Raw genomic sequence first — 12,592 nt, 5'->3', positions numbered from 1 at the left:
GGCAAGGAGAAGGAGCTTGTTATGGAGTGGCTGAGGAATCCATCAAATGAGCATCGGGGAACTGATTTGTACAGAAACATTTCTCTTCTATCTATAGTCGGCCATGGTGGTATGGGGAAGACAACTCTCTTGCAACATGTTTATAATGATGAAATTACAAAGGAATTTGGTTGTAAAATGTGGGCTTGTGTTTCCAACAACTTTGATGTGAAGAAAGTCATTGCAGATATGTTGGAATCTCTTAATAAGAAAGAGAGGCCTCGGTTGGAGACGCTTGATGCACTTCAATATTGCCTTCGGACTGAGATTATGTCCCAAAAGTTCTTACTTGTGCTGGATGATATTTGGGAGGAGGATGAGAAGGATAAAAGCAAATGGGAGGATGTGCTCGCCCCTCTATCTTCTGGGGGTTTTGGTAGTAAGATTCTTGTAACAACTCGAACAGAATCAATTGCACTAATGTTTGCAAAGGTAATTAAAAAGAAGAAGGAAATAGTTCAATTAGAGGGCCTAGAGGAAGATGAGTGTTTGGAGCTCATTAACTCTCATGCATTTGCTGGTGTAGAGAACCCCCCTGATGATCATGAAAGTTTAAGAGTCATTGCTCGAGATATAGTTAAAAAGCTTTCAAGATCTCCGTTGGCGGCTAAGGTCATTGGTGGTGTTCTGAATGAGAACTTGGATGCAAGGCATTGGAGGACAGTTCTAGAAAGCAATTTATTGGGTCAGAATTCTATCCATTCCATCTTAAGACTGAGCTATATAGTTCTGCCAAATCATCTACGAAATTGCTTTACATTTTGTTGTATGTTCCCAGAAGATCATAGGTTTGATAAAGATGATTTAGTCCGAATGTGGATTGCATTGGGTTTCATTCAGCCGTCTCAAGAAATGACTATGGAGGATATCGGAGGAAGGTATTTTGATGTTTTAGTAAAAAAAGTTTTATTTGACAAGTTTGAGATCAAATTTTACAGTAATAAGGTGGTCGGATATTACTACAAGATGCATGATTTAATACATGAGTCAGCATCTAGATTTTTTGCACATGTATGCGGTAAAGTTGTGGATCATGAAGAGTCATCTCTCAAAATTTCTGAGACTATTCGACACTTATCTGTTCTAAATGCAAAACCAAACATCTTAAGAAAGATTGAGAAGTTGAAACATTTGCATTCTCTTTTCTTGTTCTATAAAGATTTTAATGATCAGGATCTTTGCAGTGAACTTATTGAAGTATTGAAATCATCGAGAAGCCTACGCTTATTATACATATGTGTTGATCAAGTTGAATTGAAAATGATACTTGAGGAGATTGAAAATTTGATACATCTTTGATACTTAAATATTAATGATGAAAATTTGACTATGTTGCCAAAATCTCTAAGTAATCTCTATCACTTGCAATACATAATTTGTGAGAGGCGATGGTGCCTAGACAAACTTGAACGTGATGGATATTTACCAAATGACATTAATAACCTTTTAAACTTGTGTTACATGAAATTGCCCAAGAATTGTATTTCATCGATATGTGAGATTGGGAAGCTAAAGTCTCTTCAAGAACTGCATAAGTTTAAACTTAAAGATGTGAGTGGTTATAGAATTGGGGAGCTGAAGAATATGAATGATCTTTACAAATTAGGAATCAATCGTCTTGAAAATGTTAAGGATGGCGAGGAGGCTCGTAATGCCCAATTATGTGAAAAGAGGAGGCTCACAGATTTGACCTTACGTTGGAGTCGTAGTCACATTGATTCGACGAACAACGATTTAGATGAGAATGTGCTCAACAACCTTCAGCCACAAAAATGTCTAACGAATCTCAGCATAAAGAGATATGTGGGTGCAAGGTCTGCAATATGGATGAACAATGTCAATCCGATCATCAATCTAGAGAAAATCGAATTGTCAGATTGCAGTGAATGGGAAACTCTTCCATCTTTTGGGCAACTTCCCTTCCTCAAGTCACTAAGACTTTTAAGAATGCCTAAAGTAAAATGGCTCGAAAGTAAATTTAATGGGAATGATAAATACCGTGCCTTTCCATTGCTAGAGAAGTTATATATTTGGGGATTAGAAGCATTAGAGGATTGGTTTGAGGCAGGAGTAGCTGCTGAAGATGGATGTTTGTTTCCTTGCTTAATTGAACTGGTGCTACGTAACTGCTCGAAGTTGAAAGAGTTTCCCTCTTTGCCTCCTAAGCTCAAGAGCTTGTGTATAGAGAAAATGGGGTGGAAGACTTTGAATTTTTGTAGCAATTCAAATCCTATTCCACTTGAAGATTTAGATGTCGTTGACTTTCCAAACATTACATCTATTCCTCTGGCTGATGAAATAGCAAGGCTTGCAGCACTAAGATACTCGAGAATTAAAAATTGCCCCAATCTGATCTCTCTGGGAAGATATCGAGAAGTGGAGACCACTAACAATTGCCAGCTCATGCTCAACGTTCTTGCGATAAGTGATCCATCCGTGTTGCTAATGGAGCCACTGAGAAGTATCGCCTCTTTAAAAGTGCTGAAAATTAAGGATAATGATGAGGTGGTTTCGTTTCCAAATGAGGTGGAGCAGTGGTTTCTGACTGTTAGGTCTTCTCTTTCTGAGCTGATAATTCTTCGTTTCGAATCCTTACAGTCTCTCCCTTCCACCATCGAAAGCTTATCTTCACTTCAGCGTCTATATATTTCGGACGTTCGTATGCTTCGGGAATTACCGAACCTTCCTCCCTCTTTGGAACGTCTAGATATTGATGAATGTCATCCAGAGTTGAAGGAGCGCTATGGAGAGGACGGAGGCTCCGATCGGCACAAGATTGCTCACATTCCTAATATCAAATTTTTTTAGTGAAAATTTCAAAATACATAAGCAAACTTCTTTCTTTCTTCTTATCTTATTTGTTTGATATATATGAAATGCTCAAGAATGTAATCTCAGCATGATCCAGTTTGTATGTACTCAATTTTATTTATGAATAACTTCATTGTCTTTTTATATACTACTATAAATGCATGTGCACATGGTACACGTGAATATAAAAAAAAAAAATCATATAAGATATGATATATCAAAGATATTAAATTATATATCAATATTAAATATAATATTTGTATCAATATAGATGATTTATACTTATATTATATTTGAATTGAGAAAAATTGAATTACATATAACATATAACAAAAATTTAAATAAATTTTTATCATAAAATGCACACTTTGGTGATAAATAACAAATATTAATTAAATTAATTTAATGATAATTATACTAATTATTAAATTAAATTAAATTAGATTATTTAATAATACTAATAATTATTTAATTACAATGACTTCAAAAGTAGGCCTAGCTCTGTCGTGCCTCCACTAACACTTGAGTTCTCCAACATCTTCATCCAAGATAACCCATAAATTTATTAAATACCCCTAGTTTGAAATTCCGCCCACACGTACACTCCCAAAGACAAGAAGAATGAAAACAATTATCTATACCAATATCATCGAATTCATTCCAAACAAAGAGATTAGAGCTTACCCTATCCTTTCCCTTCCCCTCCAATGAGCCAAAGATTTTTGTAATCAGCCAAACAGTGAGCACTGCTTCAAGTATAAGGCAATGATCATTAAGGAATGTTCTATGTGAAGAAGCTATAGAAACCAAGAGACCACTGATACAGTAGTGAAGAGAAGCATAAGGAAGATGAACAGTAAAACTTCATTTGATTGCATTTTACTGTAGCTTCCAAGTGTTTAAATAAGTAAAACAGTTATACTAGTTAATTACAACATTGCCCTCGACAGTTACTGGAGGTCATTTTAAATGCCAGAGAGAGTGGCGCGGCTCCGCCAGGAGCAGAGCTCCGGCAGGCTTTTCAGGGCTGAGTGGGAGTATCATCCTTGTCACCGTCCCTCGAGCTGATGGTTGGAAGAACCATAAGCTTGTTACGTAACATAGCGAGTCGAGGCGATGGAAGAGATTTTGTTAGAAGGTCCGCCGGCTGATCAAGTGTAGAGATATGTCGGACGACAATGTGCTTGGCTTGTACAGAATTCCTTATAAAATGGTGATCTATTTTGATATGCTTTGTGCGGGCATGAAAAATGGGGTTGCAGGCAATGGACGTTGCGAAGACGTTGTCGCATAAGAGATCAGTTGGCGAGAGAGGGATTAGAAAATCTTCACAGAGTCACTGGGTCCAAATAATGTCGGCGGCGGCCATGGATCGATACTCAGCTTCGGTCGAGGACCGTGCAACAGTCTTTTGCTTTTTGATAGACCAGGTGAGGAGGGCGGTACCTAGAAACAGAAAGTATTCTATCGTGGATTTCCGATCTAGTTGATTGCCTACCAATTTGAATCAGAATAAGCAGAAAGATTTAAGATGGTCTTGGGAAGAAACAGACTGTAATGGGAGGTGCCTTTCAGATATCGGAGAACTCGTTTGAGGAGCTGGAAATGCAGAAGCAGTGGATTGTGCATATGCTCACACAATTTGTTAACAGCGAAGGCAATATCAGGGCGAGTTGAGGTGAGGAACTGTAAGGAGCCGGCGAGTTGACGGAAGAGCTTGGGTTGAGCAAAAGGGAATTGAAGGGTAGGATCTGTAGGATATTTGGAGGGGAGGGGCGTGAGCAGAGGCTTGCAATTGGACATGGAAGCTATATGTAGTAGTTCGTTGATGTAGGAGTGTTGTGAGAGATGATAGCCATGTGCCGAACAAGTGAAATTAATTCTAAGGAATGTGGAGAGATGGCCAAGGTTTCTTGTCTTAAACCTCTGTTGAAGATTTGAGATCAAATTTGAAATGTAGAGGGGATCACTGCCTGTTATAAGGATATCATCAACGTAGATTAAAACATAGATATGGAGGTGATCTTTGGTGTAATGGAAAAATGAAGGATCAGCCGAGCTGGCTGTTAAGTGTTGGGTTTGGAGATATGCGGATAAGGTTGCAAACCAAAGACGCGGAGCTTGTTTCAGGCCATATATGGCTTTGTGAAGTAAACAAGCATGGTTGGGAAGGGATGGATCCTCAAAACCTTGCGGTTATGTCATGTAAATGGGATAGTCGATGTCTCCATGAAGGAAGGCATTCATGACATCAAGCTGAGACACAACCCAGTCGTGCTGTAAGGGGATGAGTAGGAACAAGCTAATTGTTGTGTGTTTGACAACAGGGATGAATGTCTCCAAATAGTCGATGCCATATTGCCGTTTGAACCCCTGGGCAACCAAACGAGCTTTGTGTCCGGCAATGGTGCCATCAGCCAGATATTTTAACTTGTAGATCCATTTGCAGCCAATGACAGGCTGATTGGCAGGAACTGGAATAAGCGACCAGGTGCCTTGATCTTGAAGGGCATGAAATTCTGCAGACATTGCTTGATGCCATTTATGGTCTCTTTTGACGATGGTGAAGCACGTAGGAGGAGACTAAATTGAGTGAGAGAGATTGAGAATTACACGAGGTTTGAGGTGTCCTGTTTGGAGTCGAGTAACCATAGGATGTGTGGGTTTATTAATGGGAGAGGAGGCGGCAGGAGAAGGAATAATTGTAGGTGAAGAAAATGTTTGTGATGTAGGTGGGGATATGGATGGTGAAATCATCGGTGTGACTGAAGTAGAAGAAGAAGTAGAGTGTTGGAAACTAGGTGTTCTTGGTATTGGTATAAGAGTAGGTAACGAAGAGGATGGTGGGAAGAAAGGAGGTGCAGTAGAAGGCAGTATTGGTGGAGTTGGTGGAGATGATAGAGACGGAAATAAATTTTCATTGAAAACAACATGTCGGGATATGATGATTTTGGAGGTGGTGGGATTAAAGCATTTGAAACCTTTTGTGTGAGGAATGTACCTAAGAAAGACACAACAGACAGAGCAAGGAGAAAGCTTATTTGAACTGAGAGGCTTTGTCTATGGAGAGCATTGACACCCGAACGGACGTAGAATTGAATAATTGGGGGGATGATTATAGAGGAGATGATAGGGGGATTTGTTAGAAGTATTTGATGACGACAAACGATTGATTAAAAAAGTGGCTGTTAAGACGGCATCATACCAGAAGGAAGAAGAAAGATTGGCATAAAAAAGAAGAGTTCAAGCAGTATCTAACAGATGGCGATTCTTCCTTTCAGAGACACCATTTTGTTGTGGTGTGTAGGGACAAGTGAATTGATGAGTGATGCCATGAGAGGTGGTAAAGGATTTTAGGATCGTATTTTGAAATTCTCCTCCTCCGTCACTGTGAAGGGTTCGAATAGAGGATTTTGATTGTTTTTCAATAGCAGTGATAAAATTAATTAAGGAGACGGTAGCTTCAGATTTTTGTTTAAGGAAAAAGAGCCAGCTATATTTGTTATAATCATCTATAATTAATAAGAAATAGCAAAAACCATCATAAGAGCAAATTGGAGCCGGACCCCAAACATCAACATGTATTAAATCTAAAACAGAACTGGATACATGCTGAGAGGAGAAGAAGGGCAATCGGTGACTCTTAGCGAGTGCACAAGAACTACAAACAGACTTGAAAGAAGCAATACATAAAGACGGAAAAGATTTTGTAACGCAACCATGGTCTTGACATTGGGGTGACCAAGACAACGGTGCCAAGAGAGAGCAGAGCGAGGCGTAGCGACGGTTGTTGAAGAGGCTAGGATTTGGTGTTGAAACAGAATTGGGTAAAGTCCATTATGGGAGCGTCCGTGGAGTAGTGGTTGATTGGTCATCGTATCCCTAACATGAAAACTGAATTTGTCAAATGTAAAGGAACAGTTATTATCCGAGGTTAATTTAGATATAGATAAGAGGCGATGCGTGAGCTGAGGAACATGAAGAAGTTGATTGAGACGAAGCTTACGAGTAGGAGTAGGAAGAAGACCATTACCAACATGTTGGATGGGAAGAGAGGTACCATTGCCAACATAGACCTGATCACGTCCTGAGTAGGGAGTTGCTTGTTGAAGAGGAAGGGGATCTGGATTGAGATGAGCAGAAGCACCGCTGTCAAGGTACCATGGAGATGAGTCTGAGTCGGCTACCAGAGCAACATTATTGTCGGAAGAAGTGGGTGAGTAGTTGAAGTTCCCACGGTGCCAGCAGGAGGTGGCAGAATGTCTCTTCTTACCGCAAATTTCACATTCAACGTCAAACTGAGGGGTTCGTGGAGGAGGTCGCGATGTATTGTTGGAGGGGTAATGACCACGGCCATGACCATAGGAAGAACGGCCACGAGAATGGCCTCGGTTTGAAAATAGAGCAAGATGTCCATCAGGATGAGAGGAGCTGTTGAAGGAAAGGTCACGGATGGCATCAATGGTTTGATGAACTTCTTCGCTGCGAAGAAGTGAATATAAATCATCCAAAGAAATGGGATGAAGTGAGCTCCTAATGGTGGTTTTAAAGGATTGATAAGAGGGTGGTAGGCCATTAAGTATGTAATGAAGGATGTCTTCATTGTCAACAGTGCCACCGGCCGCACGAATGTTGTCGACAAGGCTCTTAATGGAGGCAAGATACTCGGTCATTGTTTTGTTGAGCATGGAAAGAGAGTGAAGCTCATTTTTGAGTTGGATGACTCGGGAGCGATTAGTGGAGAAGAAGCGTTGCTCTAATGTCTTCCAGATAGACGCAGATGTATCCAAAGTGAGGATATAAGGAAGGATCGATGGGGAGATTTTTGAGAAAAGAGCGACCGAAAGGTTTTGGTCAATCAGTGTCCAGGTAGAAAATTGAGGATTCAGGGTAAGTTGGCCGGTAGCAGTTAGAAGATGTTTAGGAGGAGGAAGAATCGTCCCATCCAGGTAGCCGGAAAAATTATTAGTAGTGAACAACTTGTAGATAGCAGAATGCCAAGTGGGGTAGTTGTCGGGAAGCAGTTGAACATTGATGACATTCTTGATGTTGGCTAACAGGAACTTCAAAGTCGGAGGAATGACAACCTCAGCTGGCGGTGTAGGAGCTTCCAAAGTAATACCAGCACCAGGAGGTGTGCTGGGGGTGGGGGCGGTAGAGTCAGCCATTGCGCGATTGAGCCGTTAGGCTGATGGCTCTGATACCATGAAGAAGCTGTAGAAACCAAGAGACCACTGATATAGTAGTGAAGAGAAGCATAAGGAAGATGAACAGTAAAACTTCATTTGATTGCATTTTACTGTAGCTTACAAGTGTTTAAATACGTAAAACAATTATACTAGTTAATTACAACATTGCCCTCGACAATTACTGGAGGTCATTTTAGATGCCAGAGAGAGTGGCGCGGCTCCACCAGGCGCAGAAAGAGAAGCAGAGCTCCGACAGGCTTTTCAGGGCTGAGTGGTAGTATCATCCTTGCCACTATGATATTTGCTCCAGATAATTCAGGAGATACTATTGTCAAGAAATTGTGTGTGAGAGAGAGAGAGAGACGCAAAGGTTATAAATTACCTGAGAGGATGATGGAGATATAGCTGCAAAGAGACTTCATGGCGACATATTTTTTGATACCAAGTTTTGTTCTGGAGTGGGGTAGAAGAAATCTAATCTTAAACAAGTAATTTACTTGTAGGAGAAGAAGAGTTGGAAAACATGCCTTTGGAAATTGGGAATACTTCGACGAGATGTCCCTCTCGCATTGATTCCATTTGGTGAGACAACCGGATTTGATTCGACAGTTTCTTCGGCGAAGAATATCTCAAGTGGCCATGCCTGTCAAATCTGCTCACTTCTACTCCAACTATTGCGAACGAGAGGGCACGGGAGAGCGAGAGCAGCGAGAGAGGTTTTCTTTTATATTTTTTTGTTTTGTTATCTTTTAAATGCAAAAAATAGCAATGAATACCAATCTAAGACTCATTTCCAGCTTTATATAGAATCAGATTCCAATAAGAATCAAAATCCAATGAAATGCTAACCATTCTTCCACAGACAAAGCAATTGGCGTAATAATGAGAGCATAATTGGCAAATGGATTGATCAATGTTTCGTAGATTACTATCTTTGAACCAATCTTCCCGGCTTGAAGATTCAGTGCAAAGTGTGATTTCATGGCATCGTCATACATAAGATAACCCAAAAAAGCCATCGTTCTATAGTTGAAGTGCAAAGAGCAAATGAAATTACAAGTGCCCGTAATATGACATGTTGTAAGCGCAAAAAAAAAAAAAGGCAACTAAAACGCCCATGTTAATTAGCATTGAATACGAATTGATGTTATTTAATGAAATTTTGCATTTTCTCAAAAAAAAAAAAAAGAATATTAATTGATGGGGATAAAACTCTAGATGGTTTGAATTAGGTTGATGACAATGATGATGGCTATACTTATCACGATTTTCTAAGAAAATAAAATAGATTTTGTGGAAAATGAAAGTCTCTTTGAAATTACATTTCATTGTAGTTTACTTTTCTTTTCACCTTGTAAAACTTGATTTTTTCCCTCTTTGAAGCATGAATAGTTGAAAACACTGAATAAGTTATGAAACACATAAAAGAATATATATATTTTTACTTAAATATGAAACCGAATACAGTTAAGAATAAACATATGAATAAGTATTGGGGCTTTGTAGTGGTTGAACCAAGTAGTTAGTCATGCGGAGTATGTCATCGCATCATAAAAAATTAATATATGCAAAATATTTGAATACTCATATAATGTATAAACAAGCAAAAGAAAGCAAATAAAAATAAAGAATTATGTATTACTTCATCTAGCATAGCTCGATATCTATAATACTTTGTTAATAGTCATTTTTTCAGGTTTCACATTGCATTGCCTGTTAAAGTGACTGATTTCAAAATACCAATTAGAAGCCTTATTCTAAATGACAACTACTTCAGACTTCATAATTCATAATTAAAGCACTCTTGACTTCATAATTCAATATGTTATTCTTCTTAGATGTCAATATTAGAAGTTAGTTAAGGGAGATCAAGAGAGGGATATATATATAGGAAAAATAATGAACTAACCAACAACTAAGAGGAGCAAGATAAACTAAGATGATTGTGTAAAAAGCTACTTAAATATATAAATTAATGTTAAGTTTCATTTCATGAACGTATGAACTATTTTGCTTATTCTTATAGAAATCTCGTTATATACTATTACTAAATTTTTTCATTGCAAACTATGCCTCTGCAAATATAATGAAATTATTTAATTACACAAAATATATAAATTTGAGCATTTTGCAGTTTGTTCCTATTATTTTTAATGATAGAAATGTTAATGTATCACAAATGAACATGTTGTAAGGAAAAAAAATGTAGATAATACTGAGCACAAACAAAATCTCAATTAGATTAGGCAATGAAACTGTTAAATCAAATATATCTAGTTGTATTTGTCTATGTTCTCTTTCTCTCTACCAATCTCTTGTGCTTAAATTGTGTTCTTAAATGCATTCTTGGTACACCAATACAAGTTATCGTCTACACTATTTAGAACAATATAGTCTCCATTTTTAGAGGTAGAATAACTCATGAGCATAGAAAAGTCAAACTTTGCAAATATAACAAAAACATTGGTATGAAGGTTTGAGTGTAGCTAACAGATAAATAAAATCTATTGTTAGAATTAAAATTTCATGCCAACATAAATGGATTTTTTTCCTGGTTTTGATCACAATCATTGTGTTCTTTGACTAATTGCACCTATAAGAATTAGGAAACCTGGGATGCAACAAACATGATGTATTATTACAAATGAATTGAGTGGATTGCATTATTACAAATTTGTTATTACAAACATGTATTATTACAAATGAAAAAAAACTATTATTGGAGCAAATGATAAATAAAGATTTGAAAGACCCTTTGAAGTAAATTGAAAAAAAAACCTGAATTTCCTAACTAATCAAGGAAGATAGAATAAACATTCAACTACCTGGATAGAAATGGTGTCATGTGAACAACGCAGTTTTTTGTTGTAAATTAAGTAGCCCAATCACAACCATTATATTTAGTTAGGAGACCTTATCATTAATAATAAAAAAAATATTTGATGGGTGACACTAAATTGATTGCATGAGAAGAAAACCCAAGCGATCCATGTAGTTGCATAACATTAATTGAGAAGAAGAAAATAAGGACAAATTATGAGTATTACATGGATAAAAAAAAGAAAAGAAATGCAGGCACCAACCTGCAGCAGTATAGAAGTATCAAACACAATGAAATGGAAAATTTTTAGAGATGCAGAAGAAAATCTGGAACAAAATCAACAGTGGAAAAATGAAAAAGAAAATGGTTCATTAGACCTACTTTTACTAAAAAATACTAAATAGGATACAAATATCCTTCCGGTGAACTAATTCAAACATTAGAAATAAGAAAAAATCAGACGAATAGTGTTGAGTTAAGTTACTAAGGATGTTATCATAATAGAATCATACAGGTGAGGGGTCCCTTGGGTGATCAGCAAAGAGATATCCGACCATTTAAATTCTTCCATTTAGAGTTGCACAGCCATCCCCCAACTACGTGTCCTGTCAATGCTAGGCTTCGTATTGCACATAATACCAATAAATAATATCTCAAATCAATAAACCAATTAAACAAAAATATAAATGTTTTTTTAATCCTATTTTAGGCACGATTTATAGAAATTCAGCTTAAATCCTACAAAAAAAAATTGTAAGAATTTTAAATCCAACTATTTTGGTAAATCATCTTACCTTCAACCTTTTTCATTCGGACTTGGGACAAAAATTGGAGCAAACTACTGGGTTGATGGGTTCTATGAAAGGAAGATGGATGAGTAATGACGTTCAGTGAGAGCTATACTACGGTGAACCACTACTATGCATTTTCTTTCTTCTTATGCTTCAGTCAATTGCAAACAAGACATATCACTATAAAAAATGAAGTAGAGGAAAAGTAATCACCAGACACTTTAATTTGTTTGTCTATAGAATATAAGATAGGAAGATACTATTTATTAAGTTAACAATTGATATGGTACAAGAATTTTTTATTTTAGTAGGAAGATTTTATCTTGTGCAGATCACAATAGTCTTCATTTAGCAAATTTGATAGTTTAAAAATAATAAATATACCTTAAGAAATTTGTTGGTCATCTAAACAATTTTAAATTATTGCACAATTATACCCCTTATCAAATATAGTAATATAACTTTAACTGAATAGCATTCAATTTTAAATTGCCCAACATAATGACTAAATTAATTTTCTTATATTACAACGTATAATGTTCTTGTTTGCTGACCTTGATAATAATTCCTACATTTAGAAAACAAAGTAATATGATCTTAATAAGAGATACAAAATCTACTACAAAGCATCATAGGGTTTAGCGTTTAAAAAATAAATTAAACACATCAGGCAAAAAATAATATAACAAATATTAAATTCATAAGACAAAATAATAATAAATTTGTAAAAAATGATAAATTGAAGGAATCATTAAAAAAAACATCTATGAACTTCTAAGAAAAATAATAAATAAATAACAAACATAAATAAGGATTAAAAAAAACTAACACAATTGAAGTTTCATAAAATCATTAGAAATTTAGGTCATAAAAAATCTAACACAATCTCAACTCTACTTGAAAAGACATTTCACAATAGGGGAAGAGTTCAGGAGAGTCGG

At 36.7% G+C, this 12,592-nt stretch overlaps 3 protein-coding genes across 3 annotated transcripts; 2 read left to right on the top strand and 1 right to left on the bottom strand.

The window, feature by feature from the left end:
- Positions 1-6: 6 nt before the first annotated feature.
- Positions 7-1,338, top strand: LOC110111190 (putative disease resistance protein RGA3). Its single transcript, XM_020842953.2, has one exon. The coding sequence runs from the start codon at positions 22-24 to the stop codon at positions 1,336-1,338; it is 1,317 nt and encodes a 438-aa protein (XP_020698612.2). The 5' UTR covers positions 7-21.
- Positions 1,339-1,500: 162 nt separating this feature from the next.
- Positions 1,501-2,847, top strand: LOC110111193 (putative disease resistance protein RGA4). The gene has a single exon (XM_020842955.1). The coding sequence runs from the start codon at positions 1,501-1,503 to the stop codon at positions 2,845-2,847; it is 1,347 nt and encodes a 448-aa protein (XP_020698614.1).
- A 1,339-nt stretch (positions 2,848-4,186) lies between these two features.
- On the bottom strand, positions 4,187-4,653 carry LOC110111192 (uncharacterized mitochondrial protein AtMg00810-like). The gene is made up of 2 exons (XM_020842954.1): positions 4,404-4,653; positions 4,187-4,344 (listed from the first exon to the last, which is right to left on the bottom strand). The coding sequence occupies exons 1-2, from the start codon at positions 4,651-4,653 to the stop codon at positions 4,187-4,189; spliced, it is 408 nt and encodes a 135-aa protein (XP_020698613.1).
- Between the last annotated feature and the right edge of the window lie 7,939 nt (positions 4,654-12,592).

This window comes from Dendrobium catenatum, unplaced genomic scaffold (genome assembly GCF_001605985.2).
Source record: "Dendrobium catenatum unplaced genomic scaffold, ASM160598v2 fragScaff_scaffold_556, whole genome shotgun sequence".
NCBI lineage: Eukaryota > Viridiplantae > Streptophyta > Magnoliopsida > Asparagales > Orchidaceae > Dendrobium > Dendrobium catenatum.
Note: the sequence above shows the minus strand (reverse complement) of the source record. Positions and strands in the feature narration are given on the sequence as shown.